General features: G+C 46.5%; 1 protein-coding gene across 4 annotated transcripts in view; it reads right to left on the minus strand.

Moving 5' to 3' along the window:
• The window catches only part of pcca (propionyl-CoA carboxylase subunit alpha), a 554,750-nt gene that overhangs the window by 376,985 nt on the left and 154,665 nt on the right, over positions 1–23,100 (minus strand). For all 4 annotated transcript variants that reach the window (XM_085998400.1, XM_085998401.1, XM_085998399.1 and 1 more), the window contains 3 exons: positions 18,428–18,559; positions 15,103–15,139; positions 13,718–13,796 (listed from right to left, as the gene is read on the minus strand). In XM_085998400.1, coding sequence (XP_085854526.1) covers positions 13,718–13,796; positions 15,103–15,139; positions 18,428–18,559 — 248 coding nt within the window. The remainder of the gene's footprint in view (positions 1–13,717; positions 13,797–15,102; positions 15,140–18,427; positions 18,560–23,100) is intronic.

Here is a 23,100-nt window from a genome sequence, read left to right on the forward strand (position 1 = left end):
TGCAGCCTACCAGGGCATGGATGCCTACTCCTCTGCACCGTGGACGCCGCGGGGAATGACAGCCTGGGACACGGTAGGACCGCCTCATAGCGCCGTGCCACCCCAGCCACACCCCAATAACGGCCCAACTACCGCAGCAGTGTCCCAAGGCCAGACAGCAGTGCCCCAAGGCCAGAAATGCTACTTCTGTGGCCAGGCAAAACACCCCAGAGCGCGCTGCCCGGCGGAAAACGCGATCTGCTCGGGCTGCGGGAAGAAGGGACACTACGCTAGCGTCTGCAGGGCCAAAGCCACCCCGAACCCCAGCAGCGCCGCGTGTGGGCCATGCGGGCCGCCATTTTGGACCTCCCCGGCCGTGTGCAAATCACCGGTACAGCAGCCATTTTGGACGCCTCCAGCCACATGGGGATCTTGGACGACAGCCGGGACGCAGCAGGCCCCCGACACCGCCTCATCTGATACCCGCAGCGACACACCGACCCCTACGCTGGCATCCGTTACACTGGACCAAGCGAGACCGCACCAACTGGCCAGTTCCACAATGGACATTAAGGTAAATGGTCACGATACAATCTGCCTTTTTGACTCTGGGAGCACGGAGAGCTTCATCCACCCCGACACGGTGCGGCGTTGCTCTCTCCCAGTCCTGCCTGCGCAACAGCGGATTTCTATGGCCTCCGAGTCCCAGTCGGCGGACATCGGCGGCTACTGCGTGGTGACACTCGTAGTAGGCGGGACCGTGTACGATCATTTTAAACTTCTGGTCCTGCCTGACCTCTGCGCTGCCGTCCTGCTGGGGTTAGATTTTCAGTGCCACCTTAAAAGTGTTACGATGGCGTACGGTGGACCCCTACCCCCACTCACAGTCCGCAGCCAGCAGCTTCCAAATTGCCCGCCGCGCACCAGGTGCAACCTCTCCACACTCAGAGTCACCCCCCCACCACTGTTTGCTAACCTCACCCCCGACTGTAAGCCCATCGCCACAAAGAGCAGGCGATACAGTGCCGGGGACAGGGTTTTCATTAAAACCGAAGTGGAGCGGCTCCTGAAAGAAGGGATTATTGAGGGCAGCACCAGCCCCTGGCGAGCCCAGGTTGTGGTCGTTAAGACCAGCGAGAAGCAGCGCCTGGTCATCGACTACAGCCAGACAATAAATCGCTACACCCTGCTGGACGCCTACCCACTCCCCCGTATAGCTGATATGGTCAACCAGATCGCGCAGTACCGCGTCTTCTCGACCATTGACCTGAAATCAGCGTACCACCAGCTCCCCATCCGCCCTGAGGACCGCCAGTACACTGCCTTTGAGGCAAACGGCCGCCTCTATCACTTCCTTAGGGTTCCCTTTGGCGTCACCAACGGGGTCTCCATCTTCCAAAGGGAGATGGACCGGATGGTAGATCAAAATGCGTTGCAGGCCACTTTCCCATATCTGGACAATGTGACCATCTGCGGCCGTGACTTGCAGGACCATGACGCAAACCTCGAAAAATTCCTCCGCACCGCCCAACTCCTAAACCTGACATATAACAAGGAGAAGTGCATATTCCGCACAAACCGCCTCGCCATCCTTGGCTGTGTTGTGGAACACGGAGTCATCGGCCCCGACCCCGACCGGATGCGTCCCCTTATGGAACTTCCACTGCCCCACTGCCTCAAGGCCCTGAAGAGGTGCCTAGGGTTTTTCTCCTATTACGCCCAGTGGGTCCCCTACTATGCGGACAAGGCCCGTCCGCTGATCAAGTCCACCTCTTTTCCCTTGACGGCAGAGGCCCGCTTAGCCTTCCACCGTATCAAGGAGGACATTGCCAAAGCCACCATGCACGCAGTGGACGAATCCATCCCCTTCCAGGTGGAAAGCGACGCGTCCGACTTTGCCCTGGCCGCTACCCTCAATCAGGCGGGGAGACCCGTGGCCTTCTTTTCACGAACCCTCCAAGGCCCGGAGACCAGACACTCCGCTGTTGAGAAGGAGGCCCAGGCGATTGTGGAGGCTGTGCGTCATTGGAGGCACTACCTGGCCGGAAAACGATTTACCCTGCTCACTGACCAGCGTTCAGTTGCTTTTATGTTTAACAACAAGCAGAGGGGCAAAATCAAAAATGACAAGATCTTGAGGTGGAGAATCGAACTTTCCACCTACAACTACGAGATCTTGTACCGGCCCGGGAAGCTAAATGAACCCCCGGATGCGCTATCGCGTGGCACCTGCGCCAGCGCGCAGATCGATAGACTACGGGTCCTCCACAATGACCTCTGCCACCCGGGGGTCACCAGGTTCTTCCACCTCATCAAGGCCCGCAACCTGCCTTACTCTATTGAGGAGGTCAGGACCATGACCAGGAACTGCCAAGTCTGCGCTGAGTGCAAACCACACTTTTATAGACCAGACAGGGCCCACCTGATAAAAGCCACTCGCCCCTTCGAGCGCCTGAGCGTTGATTTTAAAGGGCCTCTCCCCTCCTCCGACCGCAATGTGTACTTCCTCAATATTATTGATGAGTACTCCCGTTTCCCGTTCGCCTTCCCCTGCCCGGACATGACCAGTGCCACGGTCATTAAATGTCTGAACAACCTCTTCACCCTGTTCGGCTTCCCCAGCTATATCCATAGCGACCGGGGCTCATCGTTTATGAGCGACGAACTCCGTCAGTACCTGCTAACTAGGGGTATTGCCACAAGCAGGACCACCAGTTACAACCCCCGGGGGAACGGACAGGTGGAAAGAGAAAATGCGACAGTTTGGAAGGCCGTCCTGCTAGCCTTAAAGTCTAGGGGCCTTCCAACCTCCCGCTGGCAGGATGTGCTCCCCGATGCGCTCCACTCTATTCGGTCACTGCTCTGCACTGCCACTAACGCCACCCCTCATGAGAAAATGTTTGTCTTCCCAAGGAAGTCCACATCAGGGACATCGCTACCGCCATGGCTGACGTCCCCAGGGCCGGTCCTACTGAGAAGACACGTGAGGACCCATAAAACGGACCCCCTGGTCGAGAGGGTCGACCTCCTCCACGCCAACCCCCAGTATGCTTACATCGCATACCCGGACGGGCGGGAGGACACAGTCTCCATAAGAGACCTTGCACCCTCGGGGACCACAGTAACCCACTACCCACTACCACCCCCCCCCACGATCCGATATCCAGCCCCAGCAGACGGCAGGCCTGGGCCCCGCGACCCGCTCGACATCTACGAGGACGACACGCCTGTGCCACAGCCTACGCTGGACTCGACGCCGGAAGCTTCACTACCCCTGCCGTCGCCACGCCGATCACAGCGGCAGACAAGACCTCCGGAGAGACTCCAATACACTAACTTTTAATACACTTCACCCCGCCGGACTCAATTTTAAACAAGGGGTGAATGTGGTAAACCACTGTTTGTATTCCTGTTTGTCCTGTTTGTATTCCACTGTGTACATGCCTGGACATGCCTCGGCTGACTCCTCCCACAGGTCCTAGTATAAAGGTGACTGCTCCCCAGCCCTTGGTATCCTGGACCGGTCGACCACTCGAGGCAGACCTCCATTCTGTTGTTAATAAAAGCCTTTAGTTACTCTTCTAACTCTCAGTCTTTTATGAGTAATTGATAGCGCATCATCAACATCACTAAAGCAGATTCTCTGGTCATTATCTCATTGCTGCTTGTGGGAGCTTGCTGTGCGCAAATTGGCTGCCGCGTTTCCTACATTACAACAGTGACTACACTTCAAAAGTACTTCATTGGTTTTAAAGCGCTTTGGGACGTCCGGTGGACGTGAAATGCAATATATGAATGAAAATCTTTCTTTTCTTTATCTGTGAAATTATTTGTCCTTTCAATCAAAACATTTTAAATCTTGCTGTTCGTTTAATGTCCTTCTGCTCTGTGTTTCCTTCTGAAATTGGAATTCTAGTAGCAGATTTTGTATGATATCATACATCTAAATCCCCTGTATTTGAATTGCTGATTACCCATCTCAATAAATAATTTCATGCTTGATGCAGACCTTTGGAGTATATTTTCCTTCGTTCGATAGTACGAACACAAAAGTCAGTGACTTTTTCACTAGCATTAGTGAATGGGGGAGAAAATTGCCCATTTATGTTCTAGCTAGAAATTGTCCCCAAGAATCTTGATGCAGCGAGTGAGGAACACTGACTTGTAATTGCAATTCAACTTGAACCAAATTTACAAATAAGAGCCTCTTAGAGATGCTAATTTTTTATTTTTTTAAAAAGCTAGCACGCTCATGGGAACTTTTGATTTGAAATAAATCCATAACTGCTTAATTTGAGGCAAGTTACTAGAAGACAACATGGCCCTCACTATAAAGCTAATCCGCACCCTGTTTTCAATGTATTTGAGGTTAATGTTCAATTTTTTATGTTAATTCAGAATATTTCTAAATACTGTATTTTAAATCTGAATTTTAATCCTTTGTAATGTGTGATATGTACAGTTTTTATCACACACCCAAGTAGGATGGTCCCTCATTCCATAAGGCATACAAAAACAATTAATGCCGTCAATCATAGTTGTGCCATTTTGATACAAATTTGAGAAAGATAAAAACCTATTTGCATTTTTAAATCATTATAATGTATATGAGTGCATTGCCTTCACCCATCACCCCTGTACTCGCTGACCTATATTGGCTCGCTGTCCGGCAAAACCTCGATTTTAAAATTCTCATCCTTGTTTTCAAATCTCTCCATGGCCTCGCCCCTTCCTATCTCTGTAACCTCCTCCAGTCCTGTAACCCTCCGAGATCTCTGCGCTCCTCCAATTCTGGCCTCTTGTGCATCCCCGATTCCCATCGCTCCACCATTGCCGGCCATGGCTTCAGCTGCCTGGGCCCCCAGCTCTGGAATTCCCTCCCTAAACCTCTCCACCTCTCTACCCTCCTGTAAGACGCTCCTTAAAACCTGCCTCTTTGGCCATGTCTGTCCTAATATCTCCTTATGTAGCTCGGTGTCAAGTTTTGTTTAATAACATTTCTGTGAAGCGCCTTGGAATGTTTTACTACATTAAAGGTGCTATATAAATGCAAGTTGTTGTTGTTGTAGTGAAATAAATGAGCTGGTATGGATAAAATCATTAATGTGCTGACCAACAGATTGGTAAATTCACTGACTCAATACTTAAAGGAATCCTACAGGAGTGATTTTTTTTTCCCCTTACAACTTTCTCCCTTCTTCTCCTGAAGTTGACAACTAATGTTGGGGTACAGTTGCACAGTTGTCGAGCACCTTCTAGGAACTCAACCAAATAGCCGTTCCTCAATTGTTAGTCAGGATAGTGAGTATGCTGCATAGACCAGGCTTGTATTCCCTCCAGTATAGAGAAGATTAAGGGGTGATCAAATTGAGGTGTTAAAGATGATTAAAGGAATTAGAATCATAGAATGATACAGCACAGCAGGCCATTCGGCCCATCGTGCCTGCTCTGTGGTAGAGCTCTCCAATTAGTCCCACTCCCCTACTCTTTCCCCATAGCTCTGTAAATTTTCTCCCTTCAAGTATTTACCCAATTTTCTTTTGAAAGTTACTATTGAATCTGCTTCCACCGCCCTTTCAGGCAGCGCATTCCAGATCACAACAGCTCTCTGCGCAAAAACTGTTTCTTCATCTCCCCTCTGGTTCTTTTGCCAATTACCTTCAATCTGTGTCCTCTGGTTACCGACCCTCCTGCCACTGGAAACAGTTTCTCCTTATTTACTCGATCAGAATCGATAGGGTAGATAGAGCGAAACTATTTCCTCTGGTGGGGGAGTCCCGAACAAGGGGACATAACCTTAAAATTACAACTAGGCCGTTCAGGGGTGATGTCAGGAAGCACTTGTTCACACAAAGGGTAGTGGCAACCTGCAAAACTCTCCCCCAAAAAGCTGTTGAGGCTGGGCGTTAATGGAAAATTTCAAAACTGAGATTGATAGATCGCTGTCAGGCAAGGGTGTTAAGGGGTATGGATCCATGACGGGTAGATGGAGTTAAGATACAGATCAGCCATGCTCGGAACAGGCTCGAGGGGTTGAAAGGCCTCCTCCTGTTCCTATGGCTATGGCAGAGATTGGGACAGTGGGATTCGTTTACGATTGTCCAGCAAAGAACCAGCACAAACACGGCCTCCTTCAGTGCTGTAAACTTTGATGGTGCTAAGCGGGATCTCAACCGGTGAAGGACCAGCTTGGCTCACTGGTAGGACCCTCACCTTTGCGCCAGGCAAGGGGTTGTGGGTCAGGTCCCACGACAGAACTTGAACGTGTAAAAAACCAAGGCTGGCACTTCAGTGCAGTACTGCATTTGTTGGGAGGTGCTGTCCTTCAGACAAGACGACATTTAAACAAGGCCTCGCATCTGCCTGTTCAGGTCAATGTTAGAGATCTGATTCGCAAATTGGCTGCCACATTTGCCTATGAAGCAAGAGTGATTATGCTTCAGCAAGTAATTCATTGACTGAAGTACTTTAGGACATCCTGAGAACATGGAAACAATGTGAAGGCCCTTGAGAGGGTGCAGAGGAGATTTACCAGAATGGTTCCGGCGATGGGGGATCTTAGCTACAAGGACAGGTTGGAGAAGCTGGAATAACAACAGAGAATGCTGGAAAAACTCAGCAGGTCAGGTTGGAGAAGCTGGATTTGTTTTCATTAGAGCAAAGGAGGTTGAGGGGTGATTTGATAGAGGTGTACAAGATTATGACGGGTTTGGATAGGCTAGAAGGGGAAAGGCTGTTCCCACGTTGATGGTGCAAGGACTAGGGAACACAGATTTAAGGTTTTGGGCAAGAGATACAGGGGGGATGTGAGGGAAAACTTTTTTATGCAGTGAGGACCTGGAACTCGCTGCCGACGGAAGTGGTGGAAGCGGAGACACTCAATGTTTTCAAGGGGAGACTGGATAGGCACTTGAGGGAAATAAACTTGCAGGGCTACGGGGATAGAGCGGGGGAATGGGACTGACTGGATTGCTCTACAGAGAGCCGGCATGGACTCGATGGGCCGAATAGCCTCCTTCTGTGCCGTTATGACTCTGTGATAACATGGAAGGGCCTACATAAACACAATTTTTCCCCCCTCTTTCTTAAAGATGGGTACATGTTTCCAGAAGTGCTGCATTCATACGCCACGAGTTAAAGAGCAACAAGGTTAGCAGCAATTCTGAATCTAATGTTTATCGATGAACAAGGTACGTAAGGTTGAAGTACTGGAGCTCTTACTGGAGGCAACAGGGTCTGTAAAAAAAAAACAGGGGGCAGTGACAAAAATATTGTGCTTTAAAAATAGTAGCCTTGAAGGAAGTAAAAAAACAAAACAAATTAAAGCACAAGAACGGTTGGGTAGGAAGCATTGACGGGCGGTTGCTAAGGCTACAATCAACATTTATTCCGGCTGAAGCAAAACAGATTAAAATGAAACAGAGGTCAACCTGGTTAAGTAGGAATGAAAAGAGCTGCATTAAGGATGGTCAGAATGGTTTCAAAACTTACAAGGGATCCAGTACGCAAAAGCGATGGGCAAACTATAAAGACAAGCAAAGGCAGAAAAAGGATAATATTATGTTATTATGTGTTCTATTCCTCTAGAAATGAACTCCAGTAAGTAAGGTTGTAGACTGCAGCTCTGCACTGGAAAATGGGAGATTAGCCGTGACCTTTATGTTCACCAATTCTCTACCCCTTATTGTACTGTAAGTCCCTTTACACACATTACACGAACGTTTGCAGATAAAGTTTGACAAAAACCTTTACGTCTTTGAAAATTGTGAGGCATTCAGCAACCATGTTTTCCCTCGCCAATTTAAATTGTAGTGTGTGAAGTTACAAAGTTGTTTAATACAAGTGCATTGTACTGAGAACAAGCCAATCTTCTTGCTCCATGTGATCTTCTGGGCTGGTTTTGATCGCCTGAGGGGGTTGGAGAGGAATTTTACAGAGTATTTTTTCCCTTACTGGCTCTGGGTTTTTTTGCCTCTCCCAGGAGATTGCATGGTGGCGTGGAAGTGGGGGGAGGAATGGGGAAGAGAGGGTGGAAGTGTTTAGTCACTATACTCCAGCCATCATGAATGTGGGGCAGGCTTGATGGACCATAGGACCAGGAGGAAGCCGTTCAGCCCCTCGAGCCTGTTCCGCCATTCAATGAGTCATAGAGTCATAGGGCATAGAAGGTGGTCATTCGGCCCATCGAGTCCGTACCGGCTCTCTGTGGAGCAATCCAGTTAGTCCCATTCCCCCGCTCTATCCCCGTAGCCCTGCAAGTTTATTTCCCTCACGTGCCCTTCCAGACTCCCCTTGAAAACATTGAGTGTCTCCGCTTCCACCACTTCCGTCGGCAGCGAGTTCCAGGTCCTCACCACTCGCTGCGTAAAAAAGTTTTTCCTCACATCCCCCCTGTATCTCTTGCCCAAAACCTTAAATCTGTGTCCCCTGGTCCTTGTACCATCAACTAGTGTGTTAGGGTTAGGGTTAGATAGGCCCCGTCTAGCCTATCCAAACCCGTCATAATCTTGTAGACCTCTATCAAATCACCCCGCAACCTCCTTTGCTCTAATGAAAACAAATCCAGCTTCTCATGAGATCATGGCTGATCTGTTCCTGCCCGTCACTCTCGTATGTTTGTGTGTTCTTGGACTTCAGCGCCATTTTGCAGAGCATATTGGTGTCTACAGGTGCCAGTGCCCACTCGCACCTTGCCCAAGTGGCCTACTCTTCATGTCAGCCTGGGCCATGAGGGCAGTAAGATATTAGACCCCGAGATGGTAAGAAAAGGGAACCAAAGCTGAACGCAATCCTATTCACACGCACGCACCTTTCAGCAGGAGGGTCACTCAGCACGCATTGACAGCAGGAAGATTTAGCCCTTTAATATTTGTACTGTGATTGTGGCAAACATCAAATTTTCAAAGATTTTAGGTAAATTGACCAAATAAAATACACCCATTCTAGAAAAATACAGACATATTCTATATTGCGTTACTGGGGCTATTTTTAAGCTAACCCGCCCAGGTGGGAAACTGAACGGATCGGGTTGAAAATTGGGTTTACACAACAACAACAACTACTTGCATTCATATAGCACCTTTAACGTAGTAAAGCTTCCCAAGGCACTTCACAGGAGCGATTATCAGACAGAATTTTGACACTGAGCCACGTAATGAGATATTAGGACAGGTGGCCTGGTCAAAGAGGTAGGTTTTAAGAAGCGTCTTAAAGGAGGAGAGTGAGATAGAGGGGCAGAGAGGTTTAGGGAGGTCATTCCAGAGCTTCAGGCCTTGGCAGCTGAAGGCACGGCCACCAATAGTGGAGCGATTAATACTGGGGATGCGCAAGGGGCCAGAATTGGAGGACTGCCTACTGAAGTCAACAGAGAGCAAAATCGGTGGGGTTTAAAAAACCAGCGTTCAACACGATCTAGTCCGTTCTCCACCTGGCGGGTTAAGTCAAAATTACCCCCCATTATATTAGATAGACATAGAAATTTAGAGGCAATTCAAAACATTAATTCCTAATATTTTATCTCGTCACAATTATGTAAAAAATGATTTGTATTTAAAGTAACTTTGGTGTTGTATAAAATCAATTCACCCAGTGCTAAAGGAGCTTGCTCACGGATTGGCACTTTACAGCCTTCCGGACTCAATATCTAGTTCAACAATTTCAGATCATAACCTCGGCCCCTATTATATTTTAAAATATTTTTTATCCACACCTTTGTTTTGGTTTTTCCCTCCCCCCCCCCCACTTTCCTTTCTTTTCTCTCTCCCACATGGCAGCTGTCTCCCATTCTGCCAGCACATTTCACACCTAATCTAGAGCCGTCTTTTGTCTCCACTAGTCCTATCACCATCTCGTCTCGTTTTGAATACCTCTTAGTGTCTCTTCTCTTTTGTTCTCTCCCAGCCCGGCCTCTTAATCTATTTCATTCCCTGTGCCTCTTTAGTCTTGATAAAAGGGTTTTGACCCGAAACGTCGATTCTAATTTCTCTCCACGGATGTTGCCTGGCCTGCTGAGTTTTTCCAGCATTTTCTGTTGTTATTGCTGTACTACAGGTCTGCCGGCAGCCAATGGAAACCTTTCATAAGAACATAAGAAATAAGAGCAGGAGTCGGCCCTACGGCCCCTCGAGCCTGCTCCGCCATACGGCCCCTCGAGCCAGCTCCGCCACACGGCCCCTCGAGCCTGCTCCTCCACACGGCCCCTCGAGCCTGCTCCTCCACACGGCCCCTCGAGCCTGCTCCGCCATACGGCCCCTCGAGCCTGCTCCTCCACACGGCCCCTCGAGCCTGCTCCTCCACACGGCCCCTCGAGCCTGCTCCTCCACACGGCCCCTCGAGCCTGCTCCGCCACACGGCCCCTCGAGCCTGCTCCGCCACACGGCCCCTCGAGCCTGCTCCGCCACACGGCCCCATGAGCCTGCTCCGCCACACGGCCCCTCGAGTCTGCTCCGCCACACGGCCCCTCGAGCCTGCTCCGCCACACGGCCCCTCGAGCCTGCTCCGCCACACGGCCCCTCGAGCCTGCTCCGCCACACGGCCCCTCGAGCCTGCTCCGCCACACGGCCCCTCGAGCCTGCTCCGCCACACGGCCCCTCGAGCCTGCTCCGCCACACGGCCCCTCGAGCCTGCTCCTCCACACGGCCCCTCGAACCTGCTCCGCCACACGGCCCCTCGAGCCTGCTCCGCCACACGGCCCCTCGAGCCTGCTCCGCCACACGGCCCCTCGAGCCTGCTCCGCCACACGGCCCCTCGAGCCTGCTCCGCCACACGGCCCCTCGAGCCTGCTCTGCCACACGGCCCCTCGAGCCTGCTCCGCCACACGGCCCCTCGAGCCTGCTCTGCCACACGGCCCCTCGAGCCTGCTCCGCCACACGGCCCCTCGAGCCTGCTCCGCCATTCAATAAGATCATGGCTGATCATCGACCTCAACTCCACTTTCCCACCTGATCTCCATACCCCTTGATTCCCCTAGAGTCCAAAAATCTATCGATCTCAGGTTGAATATACTCAAAGACTCAGCATTCACAGCCCTCTGGGGCAGAGAATTCCAAAGATTCACAACTCTCTGAGTGAAGAAATTCCTCCTCATCCAGTCTTAAATGGTCTACCCGTTACCCTGAGACTGTGCCCCCTAGTTTTCCCCAGAAAAAGTCAGCAATATCAGGAGAAGAGAGAAATGGGGATTATTTTTTCCAAGTGTATGATCTGTGTTTCAGTTATGTAGGTAAATGTTGACACCCAACATTTATAACCTTGAGCAAAGTAAAGGGTAAATATTAAAAAACATTCGCCCAGTAGTTTGTTCAAGGGCATTAGATGTTAACTGCCAACAACTTACTTACATTCAATACCTCTGCAGGTGGCAGATCAAGTTGATAATGCAGTTAAAAAGCATACAGCATCCTGGGCTTTATAAATAGAGGCACCGAGTACAAAAGCAAGGAAGTTATGTTAAACCTTTATAAAACACTGGTTAGGCCTCAGCTGGAGTATTGTGTCCAATTCTTGGAGAGGGTGCAGAGGAGATTTACCAGAATGGTACCAGGGATGAGGAACTTCAGTTATGTGGAGAGACTGAAGATGCTGGGATTGTTCTCCATAGAGCAGAGAGGGTTAAGAGGAGACTTAATAGAGGGTTTTGATAGAGTAAATAAGGAGAAACTGTTTCCATTGGCAGGAGGGTCAGTAACCAGAGGACACAGATTTAAGGTAATTGGCAAAATAACTTTCTGTAACTATTGTTAACATCTGATGACCACAAAGTTGTGTACATATCGTTGTTAAAAATACACAAACCAAAATTTCTTCCAGCTATAGGTATTCCTCAATTGGCTGACCTGTATTTGGAAAAAATAAAAGATTTGCATTTCTATAGCGCCTTTCACAACTTCAGGACGTCCCAAAGTACTTGACAGCCAATGAAGTACTTTTGAAGTGTACTCACTGTTGTAATGTAGGAAACGCAGCAGCCAATTTGCGCACAGCAAGCTCCCACAAACAACATGATAAATGATTAGTGATGTTGGTTGAGGGATAAATATTGGCCAAGACACCAGGGAGAACTCCTCTGCCCTTCTTCGAAATAGTGACCGTGGGATCTTTTGCGTCCACCTGAGGGGGCAGACGGAGCCTCGGTTTAAACTTGGTCATATCTGACCACATATCGACACCATCTCTAAGGCCGCCTATTTCCACCTCCGTACCTCGTCTGACTCTGCCCACCTCAGCTCATCCGCTGCTGAAACCCTCATCCATGCCTTTGTTACCTCTAGACTTGACTATGCCAACGCACTCCTGGCCGGCCTCCCACATTCCACCCTAAGTAAACTTGAGGTCATCCAAAACTCGGCTGCCCGTGTCCTAACTCGCACCAAGTCCCGTTCGCCCATCACCCCTGTGCTCGCTGACCTACATTGGCTCCTGGTTAAGCAACACCTTGATTTTAAAACTCTTGTCCTTGTTTTCAAATCCTTCCATGGCCTCGCCCCTCCCTATCCCTGTAATATCCTCCAGCCCCACAACCCCCTGAGATATCTGCACTCCTCTAATTCTGCCCTCTTGAGCATCCCTGATTTTAATCGCTCAACCATTGATGGTCATACCTTCAGCTGCCTGGGCCCTAAGCTCTGGAATTCCCTCCTTAAACCTCTCCGCCTCTCTTTCCTCCTTTAAGACGCTCCTTAAAACCTACCGCATTCTGCCCTAATAGCTCATGTGGCTCGGTGTCAAATTTTGTTTTATAATCGCTCCTGTGAAGCGCCTTGGGATGTTTTATTACGTTAAAGGCGCTATATAAATCCAAGTTGTTGTTGTCTCGTCCGAAAGACAGCATCTCGGAGAGCGCAGCACTCCCTCAGTACTGCACTGGGCGTGTCAATGTAGATTTTGTGCTCGAGTCTCTGGAGTGTGACTTGAACCCACAACTTTCTGATTTGAAGGCAAGAGTGCTACCCACTGAGCCTCGGCTGGGAGGGGGTCGGGGACACTCAGAGCTCAGCACCATCCTAGAAGAATAAGTGTCACTGTGTCCAACGCCAGGAGCTGCTTTTGAGTGGCAATGCCACACATCTGGCAACCAGCAAGCAACAAGACCAAAGTCTTATTTAAGTGCAACACAAATGTACCTTGTGTCATATTTTCCATTTATTATTTTGAAAGTGGAAACATTCTTTAAAAACATTTAAAATCATTTTGCGATTAACTCAATTAAGTCTCGCCTCAACTTGACAGTCACATAAGATTAGATAATGGGCACAAATGGGGTTGGTTTGTTTTTAGTGCGCAAGTTCCCACTCGCTGCACCTTGGGTGCTGTCTCCTCCTATTTTTCACACTGCTTCTGGCGATGAGAGAGAGAGAGAGAGAGGCAGGTACGGCAAATGGAGCATCTGGCTCTGAGCAGGTCTAGGTAAACAGTGGCAGAGAGGAGTGAATGACATTCCAGTGAGTTTCACAAACATACGAAGCATCACTCACTGTTTGTTTTAACGGCACCCTCTCAAACAAAACAAACAAAAACAACCTGCCTGTGGTGCTCTGTTTACACTGAACGCCTGCCTCAGCCAACACTCCAACACTTCCCCTAAAACTCCGCCAAATGCCATGTAAAAAAGGTATCTGATTTCATCCTATTTCATTCTCAATTCATCTCCAATATCAAAGCCGTGGTGGCGCGATAGAACATTTTTCATAATCGCACTGTTTTGTTTTGTTGCAAGGTTAGTTTCCGAGCATGGCCTCACCTGGTCTCATCATCATCCCAGGCTACTCTCATGCCTTTCCCACCACCTCCTGCTGACGCCTTGATCATAACGGGGTAGCCTAGCAGCAGGGAACAATTAGACAGAAGTTCTGACTTTGATCATTTGGTCATGTGAGCATGACAGCTGACCATATGTCCAATAACGCTACAGACAACAACTGGTTTACTGAAATCTACATTCAAGTACGTTCTGTACCAGGTGCATTATTACTACTTTTGCATTATTACTACTTTTGTCTAGAGCCACGTCCAAATCTTGAAACATAAACCCCAGTTATAGAATTTGAAGTGAAATTGTACAATACCATTCCAGGTCCACTGTAGTTATGACATTATTAGTTTGGATAACTTGTTCTCCTCTTCCCCCTGCTCCCTCCCCACCCAAAGAAGATAGTAATGAAAAAATACTAAGAGCAGGGATCAAACCAAGGTTCAGGTCTTTTTGGTTAAGTTTATTACCCACCAAGAAAAAAATATTTTATATCTTACTACTTTGCAAATACATGCATTTAAGAGGAAGTGCATGAGGGAGAATGGAATACACGAGGGAGAAAGGAATCGAAGGTTATGTTGATGGGGTGAGATGAAGAGGAGTGGGAGGAGGCTCGTGTGGAGCATAAACACCGGCACGGACCAGTTGGGTCGAATGGCCTGTTTCTGTGCTGTAAAGACTATTGTAGTAAAAATGAATCCAGTTGATGATGCTTCAGCGTTATTCGTCCTATGTCAGGTCACCAGGAATTGTGCAAGCAGAAACGGCATATATGAATACAAACACACATTTCTTTATGTATCGGCATGCCAAAATGCGGCACCGCAAATCAGTCGGTGCAAGTATGCACTCAAGCTAATCCCAACGGCGAGTTCCCTATCTCGGTCAAGTAACGAAGCAAAGGCTAGGCACTTCCCCACAGGGAGGGGGGAGGCAAGGAAACTGGCAGGTCACCCTGGGAAACTCTTACAGATCACCATCAGGAGCCTAGATTGGCTGCTCTCTGTCAGACCGGAAACAATGCATCCCGGTGGGAGGCAGGCGGAGGAAAGGGGAGGAATCTAAAAGAATGGGACGGTAATAAAAGAATGTTGGAGGGAATAGAAACAAAATGCAAAAAATAAAAAGTTACGTTCAATAATTATTTACTATGAAAAATAAAATAACCAAACAAGTCTTTCACAAAAAAGTTTATATCTTCTATTTATCCTTGTTTTCCAAAATTAAATCATAAAATCGCTAGACAGCAGTTTTAATTGATAATTTACACACACATATATATTATTATTACACATATACATACATACTCACATGCATGCATACACACACCTATAAATAAAACAGTGGCATGATGATTAAACTTAACACCTTACCAATTTCCCTGGCAATTCTGACAGCTTCATCAGCATCCTGTAAGAGCAGAAAATAAGACCAAGCATTAATCCCGTCAACCTCTGTCCTTTCTCCGTGAGGCAGCTATCTATTACACTGTCACCTTGGGTAGACTTTATGTTGGGTTTACAATCCACCTACACTTTCTTATTTAGATGAACACAGAATTAATTCCACAATTGGAAACGTAAAGCTTTGCCTGTTGATCTTCCAAGTCTCTAAACTTTTGGAGAGAGACAAAATAATTTAGTTCAAACTTTTGTGTGTCCCTGTTTTGCAAGATAATTCACCACTCTCAAGTACATTTATTTTAATAGCTTTTTTCTCACGAAATGTCACTTTGTATAAGTTTTCTCAAAACTTCAATACAAGTTTTCTGGAGTACTTCATCACAAATGAACACTGCGAACTAAACAAGATTAAATCACTTGGCAGGAGCTTTAGCAATGTTATTAAGTGGATTCAATTGCTGCAAAAGAATTGCAAGCGTCAATGGTTTTCAGTCAGTTGCTAAATGTAAATCAGCCTTTACAGTATCTGCCCACCAGCGTATGGTTTAATCATCTTCAACCACGCTAAGCATTGTGCTGTCCCTTTAACTGACAGTAGGGGGAGTCGACTGTCTACACTTACAACTAACTCAAATGTTTATGGGGTTCCTAAGACTCTGTCATTAAAGACAAATAAATTAATGCGGAAAATTCTTCTCTGAGACATTAACAGTCACTTCCATGAGTTAGCAAATTTGGTTTTTCTCCCCCACAGAACGGTAAACGTTTCCCGCTTCCATTTTTTCCATCCTGGTGGAACATGAAAAGCTACGAGAAAAATAAGCTGAATACATTTAGCAAATTATTCGGAAATTACCCCCAAAAATCCGTTTAAATGTTTGTGTAAGCATTACATCTTTTTTTGTTGTTGCTTACTCTCTGAGGAAGGGACAAGAAAGAGAAGAGAGGTCCAATTTAATATCTGTCTGTTGCATCAATTTTAAGTTAATTTTTTTTTACAGCACTACAATTCTAGTGTTTCTGTCGTAATTAACTGGGTTTTTTTATATGTTTCAGAAGGAAATTATATTTTCTGGGATTTTGTTAATTTTTTTATTCGGAAACAACCTCCCCACTTGAGCAGCAAAAAGTTGGAAGGGATCATGGAAGGGAGTAATGTCTGGCAACCACCAAGGGCTGTATGTGGCTGAAGCTACAGGGGTTGACTTATGAACATTAAAATGAAACCCAATAGTTTTTAAAGCTGCGCGCACAATACCCTTTAACGACTAGATAACAGCTGATGGTAAATAGTAGTCTTTCACCAAGCTATCTGGATAGCAAGGAAAAAGTGCGCAGCTAGTTATGAGTAGAAACAACAGTAAAAATCCTTTATAAAAATATATATATTGTATATATGAAGTAACAGCAAGCAAGCGAGAGTGGGGGTGGGGAAGTTGGCAGAAAATTTAATTTCCTTTCATTAGCTTGTCTGCTCCACAAATCAGTGCTTGTTAAGTTCAAAGCAAACCTGAAAGGAGTATCTGTTTTAGGTCCTTTTTTTTTGTGGAATAGCCGTGATTGTTAAATGGCATTTTTCCAAAGATTAATCATTTTCAGGTAAAACAAATAATTCTGTTTCAAAAAGTTTAATGTCTTTGCTAAACTCTCCAGTTACCTCGGCTCTGCGGAGGGAAAACACCTTCCGTCATTTTAGCAGAAGAAACCCAAAAAAAAAGGAATCAAAAGAGAGTAATTTAGGCATGTTAGTGGTTTCCACACATTGAGTTTCAAGTGCCTTTGTTCAACTCGATGACAGTTATGCGAGAATACTTCGCCTTAATAGCCACTCTGTCAGAAAGTGTTAAACCAGTCAAATGCAGACAATTAGAGCCTCTTGAACTCAATGCATGAGAGTAAAGGCTGATGGTGTTCCACCATTTATAGTTAAGTGGAAACACTTTGAATTGTCTTTGCAGTTGCAAATTGCACCTTTTCATTTACATTCTGCTTAAATAAGTAATGTTTCACTTGTTTTGCTGCAAAATCTCAACTCCCAAAAGGCAAGAAACTTGCTGATGTGCAGCCCTAGGTTTTAGAGATTCTGGTGAGATGAGATTACATTTTAGAATTAAACACACTTAAAGGGCACAACTTCTCTTTGGACAAGACATACCAATGCCTTAGCATTGTACCAGGTTCGTTAGACTTTGCTACAGTACCATAGAATTTCAGAGCACAGGACGAGGCCATTCGGCCCATCGTGCCTGTGCCGGCTCTTTGAACGAGCTCTCCAATTAGTCCCACTCCCCCCTGCTCTTTCCCCAGAGCCCTGCAAATTTCTTCTTTTCAAGTATTTATCCAATTTCCTTTTGAAAGTTACTATTGAATCTGCTTCCACCGCCCTTTCAGGCAGTGCGTTCAAGATCACAACGACTCGCTGTGTAAAAAAAAAATCTCATCTCCCCTCTGGTTCTTTTGCCAATTATCTTCAATCTGTGTCCTCTGGTTACCGACCCTCCTGCCACTGGAAACAGTTTCTCCCTGCCTACTTTATCAAAACCCATTGTAATTTTGAATACCTCTATTAAATCTCCCCTTAACCTTCTCTGCTCTAAGGAGAACAATACCAATATACATGCACTTACCCCAATTAATGGTCAAATTTCTGTCAATAAAATCGACCTTTAGAATTATGAATATTTTATCCTAGAATCTTGGTTAGAATATATTTTTGAATGTTAATTATCCACTATATATTTTCTACATTTTCTCCAGTCAAATATTTTGCATATATGTGGAAAGACGATTGAAGCGGAGATTGTTCTCCTTAGAGCAAAGAAGGTTAAGGGGAGATTTAATAAAGGTGTTCAAAATGATGTTAGGTTTTGACTGAGTAAATAAGGAGAAAATGTCTCCACTGGCAGGAGGGTCGGTAACCAGATGACAGGGATTTAAGATAATTGGCAAAAAAGCCAGGGGGTAAATGAGGAGAAATACTTTTACGCAGCGAATTGTTGTGATCTGGATTGCGCTTCCTGAAAGGGCGGTGGAAGCAGATTCAATAGTGACTTTCAAAAGGGAAGTGGATAAAATACTTGAAAATTGAAAAATTTGCAGGGCAATGGAGAAACAGCAGGGGGAGTGGGACTAATTGGAGAGCTCCTTCAAAGAGCCGGCACAGGCACGATGGGCCGAATGGCCTCTTTCTGTGCTGTATCATTCTATTTTTAAAATGCGTGTTTCAAATTGATAACTGAATGGCATGCACCTGTATCAATGCCAGGCTAATCCAACAACACTCCAGCTTTCTCACCTTGACCACTCCATCAAAGCCAGGGATGGTGTTGACTTTTGCCTTCTTGGCTATTAATTTGCTTTCAATCTTGTCTCCCATGGCCTGAAGAGCATGTGTGTCGGGCCCAATGAAGGTGACACCTTCAGCAACCTGCGGAGATAATTAAGCTTTTAGATTTACAATAGTAACATATTTGGCTTCATGACGCTTATATTTACAATACTTTATTTGTAATGACAAAATCCTCAAGATAATCACCATTAAAATGCACCCAAATGTTAATCTACCTTTTCTATCGAACTACTAAACCAACTATATACTTGAAGCTTTTTCCGATTTCATTTTTATATTTTCAGCATTCGGCTTTTCTCTCTTAGTTCTGTTAAAAGGACTGCACTGCGCTCAGTTGTTATACAGATGAGAGCACTCCAGACTTCGCAATGCTGTTCAGTGTCAAATACAGTGAAAGATGGCAAGGAATTGGCTGGTGAAAAGTGCACCTAATCCTGATAAACCAGCCTTGGTGTAAACATGCGGCCAAGTCCTCAGGGAAATCAATTGGCTGGAACAGGAACTGTCCGTGCAATGACATCATAGTATCATAAAATTGAAAATGCATACTAGGAGCGAGAACTCTGTGCATTTCACAAGCAGTTAAAGGAATGAGAGTTATACGGAATGGTTGAGCGGACCCGAGATGCAGCTGCAGTGATCTCTGAGCAATCAATGTCAGTCCCAATATAAAATCTGGCGCACAATACTGCATATGCCAGGAAATGACGAAGACAAGATCTTCAGAAAATAGCTAAATATTACTTTTTTTTAATGCCTGGACGAATGCCTTTGCTGCTGGTTTATGTTAAACTTGTTCAGAATCTTGGTTAGACCACACTTTAGAGTACGACAACAACTTCCATTTATATAGCACCTTTAACATCGTAAAAAGTCCCAAGGTGCTTCAATGGAGCGTTATCAGAAAATAATTTGACACCGAGCCGCATAAGGAGATATTAGGACAGGTGACCAAAAGCTTGGTCAAAGAGGTAGGATTTAACGAGAGTCTTAAAGGAGGAGAGAGAGGTAGAGAGGCGGAGAGGTTTAGGGAGGGAATTCCAGAGCTTAGTGTCCAGGCAGCTGAAGGCACGGCCACCAATGGTGGAGTGATGAAAATCGGGGATGCACAAGAGGCCAGAATTAGAGGAGTGCAGAGGTCTCGGGGGGTTGTAGGGCTGGAGGAGGTTACAGAGATAGGGAGGGTCAAGGCTATGGAGGGATTTGAAAACAAGGATGAGGATTTTTAAATCGAGTGGTTGCCGCACTGGGAGCCAGTGTAGGTCAGCAAGCACAGGGGTGATAGGTGAACGGGACTTGGCACAGTTCTGGTCTCCATATTATAAAAAGCATATAGAGGCACTGGAAAAGGTGCAAAAAAGAGGTCTTTAAGATTATGAAAGGGTGTGATAGGGTAGACATAGAGAAGATGTCTCCACTTGTGGGGGAGACCAGAACTAGGGGCCACCAATATAAGATAATCACTAATAAATCCAATGGGGAGTTCAGGAGAAACTTCTTTACACAGAGAGAGGTGAGAATGTGGAACTCGCTACCACAGGGAGTGGTTGATACAACTAGCATAGATGCATTTAAGGGGAAGTTAGATAAACACGAGTGAGAAAGGAATAGAAGGATATGCTGATAGGGTGAGGTGAAGAGGGGCGGGAGGAGGCTCGTGTGGAGCATAAACACCGACATGGACCAGTTGGGCCGAATGGCCTGATTCTGTACTGTACATTGTATGTAATTCTATGTGATGAGCAGCCCAGTTTATCTTTAGCAAGCTACTGGAAGATATGAGATACAGCCCAGTGCCTCAGTCTGATGTTTCCTTTCCCCTGTACAAAATACCACAGCCTCTGCCTCGTGCTTCCACATAGAGCACACTTTAAATCAGGAACTGAACAGAATGGAAGATTGAACCTGGACCCTCCAATTCTGGGCTCTTAACTACTATTTCACAATACATAAAAGGTTATGCTGACAGGCTTAGATGAAGAGAGTTGGGAGGAGGTTTGCGTGGAGCATGGGCCAGTTGGGCTGAATGGCCTGTTTCTGTGTCATTCTATGTAACAGTACCAGTAATCTGATCAACATGGTTTTACTGTCAGCCGAAAGTGAGTAGCACTCTCACCTCTGAGACTTTAGCACACAATCTAGGGTGACAGCCCCAGTGGAATACTGAGGGAGTGCTGAACTGTCGGAGGTGCCGTCTGTCAGATGAGACGTTATACCAAGTGGCTATAAAAGATCCCATGACACTACTTCGAAGAGGAGCACGGCCAATATTTATCCCTCAACCAACATCACCAAAACAGATTATCTGGTCATTATCACATTGCTATTTGTGGGAGCTTGCTGTGCGCAAATTGGATGTCGCAGTTCCTGCATTACAAGAGTGACTACACGTCAAAAAAAAGTACTTCATTGGCTGTAAAGCGCTTTGGGACATCCTGAAAATGTGAAAGACGCTGGAGAAATGCAAGACTTTTACAGAGCAAGATGCAACCACCTACGGAAGTTCAGTGCCGTCCAATTTGAAAGAGGAAAATTGTTTACGAAGTAGAAATTTGTCATCTGCGGCAAGTCAGAACGGAAAGCGGGGAAAGCTCCACATGAACCAGACATACAAACTGGAACATATTTTCTAGTCTTCTCCTTCTCCTTCTTCTTAGGCAGTCCCTCGGAACCGAGGATGACTTGCTTCCACATTAAAAATGAGTTCTCAGGTGACTGATGAGTCCAATGCGGGACCTACAGTCTCTGTCACAGGTGGGGCAGACGGTGGTTGAAGGGCCGAGTGGGTGGGGTGCTTGGGTTGACGTGCGCTCCTTGCGCTTGGCTTCCGCTTGCTCCTGGCGAAGAGAATCAAGGTGTTCGGCGCCTTCCCGGATGCTTCTCCTCCAATTTGTGCGGTCTTGGGCCAGGGATTCCCAGGTGTCGGTGGGGATGTTGCACTTTTTCAAGGAGGCTTTGAGGGTGTCCTTGAAGCATTTTCTCTGCCCACCTGGGGCTCTCTTGCTGTGCCGGAGCTCCGAGTAGAGCGCTTGATTTGGGAGTCTCGTATCGGGCATGCGGACAATGTGACTCGTCCATCGGAGCTGATTGAGCGTGGTCAGAGCTTCGATGCTGGGGATGTTGGCCTGAGCAAGAATAAACAATTACACCACTAGATATGTTACAGGCTCAACTTTATTGATGCAGCGCACTGACACAGTTGTGAGGGAGGACTACATTAACGCCACAAGCTCTGCTTGTTGGCACATTTGAATGAGTTTGGTTGGTAGGCTTGTCTGTGGAGTTAAACAAAGGAGGGGAAAAGTAATACCTGATGTTAAAACCACAGTTAGCAATTTGTCCGGCTTCAAAACTCGTTAGATTCCTTTCAGAAAATAATATTTTGGGGTACACTATACGAGTAATCTGAAGCATGAGATATGACGAGTTCTTGAGATAGTTTGAGATGTGGGGAGCGTAGCGTTCTTGGGAGGAACAGGCGACGTTGGAGCGATGGTTCCCAAAGGTCTCCACCACTGGGGTTTTCCTCGCCTCATGTCTGGGCCTGTTGTAGACAATTCGATGGAGATTGATCGCTGTGATTAGTCAACAACTCCATTATCGTCGGATCGTGCGACTACCAGGATGATGCTGCAATTGCTATTAGCATTTCTGGGTTTTGGGGGGGGGGGGGAAGAAAGAATTTAGTGCTCTTGCTCCTATTTGCTATCCATTGACCTTTTCTTGAGGGGGCGGGGGAACAGAAGAAAATTCAAGGAGGTGAAAAAAGCTGTGGAATTGGGTAGCAAATGCAAAATCCTTCTTTCCGCTCTCTTGGTGGTGCTGTAGCTTGGGGCCATGCTTGGAACAAAGCAGCTGATTTGCTTGGTAAACATGAGAAACCAGGAATGAGTCTTTTCAGCTGCAAATTTTATCGCCAGCATTTCTCAAACAGAATAGCTGGTTCAAACAGCCAACTAAGACCGCTCAAGTTAATGTTAACTTCAACTGCTCTGCACCAGCGACAGTACAAAGCAAGAGGAATGCAGGTGTTTAGGCCAATCCGCTCTCTCATTAGATTCAATTAGTCAAGGGAAATGGTTATAGACGCTGATTACAAGAAGATAGAAGTAAAAACATCAAGCATACGCAAAAGAAATGGCAACAATTCGTTCATCCTCCAATCGCCCACTGACACTTGTACGATAGCAAAATACTGCAGATGTTGGAAATCCGAAATAACAACAGAAAATGCTGGAAAAACTCAGCAGGTCAGGCAACATCCGTGGAGAGAAATTTGAGTTGACATTTCGGGTCGAACCCGTCTTCAAAACTGGAAAGAAAAGAAATTAGATCGAAGGCAGGGCTGCGATCGGACAAAAGAAGTGAAACAAAAGAGCTAGACGAGATGGTAATAATGGGGACCAGAGAGTTTGATGCCACCTTTTTATTACAAGGATGCCTCCAATGGTAAAACGTGCCACCAGCACTAAGCCAGTAGAGTATTTGCTCCCACAATACTACAAGCATTGCCTTCGACTAAAAGGGGTTATCTTTCATCTAATTATATAGGAACGGGAGGAGGCCATTGAGCCCCTCGAGCCTGATCCGTCATTCAATGAGATCATGGTTGATCTGCA

This window comes from Somniosus microcephalus, chromosome 10, assembly GCF_052327205.1.
Source record: "Somniosus microcephalus isolate GS21.2 chromosome 10, FLI_Smic_1.0, whole genome shotgun sequence".
NCBI lineage: Eukaryota > Metazoa > Chordata > Chondrichthyes > Squaliformes > Somniosidae > Somniosus > Somniosus microcephalus.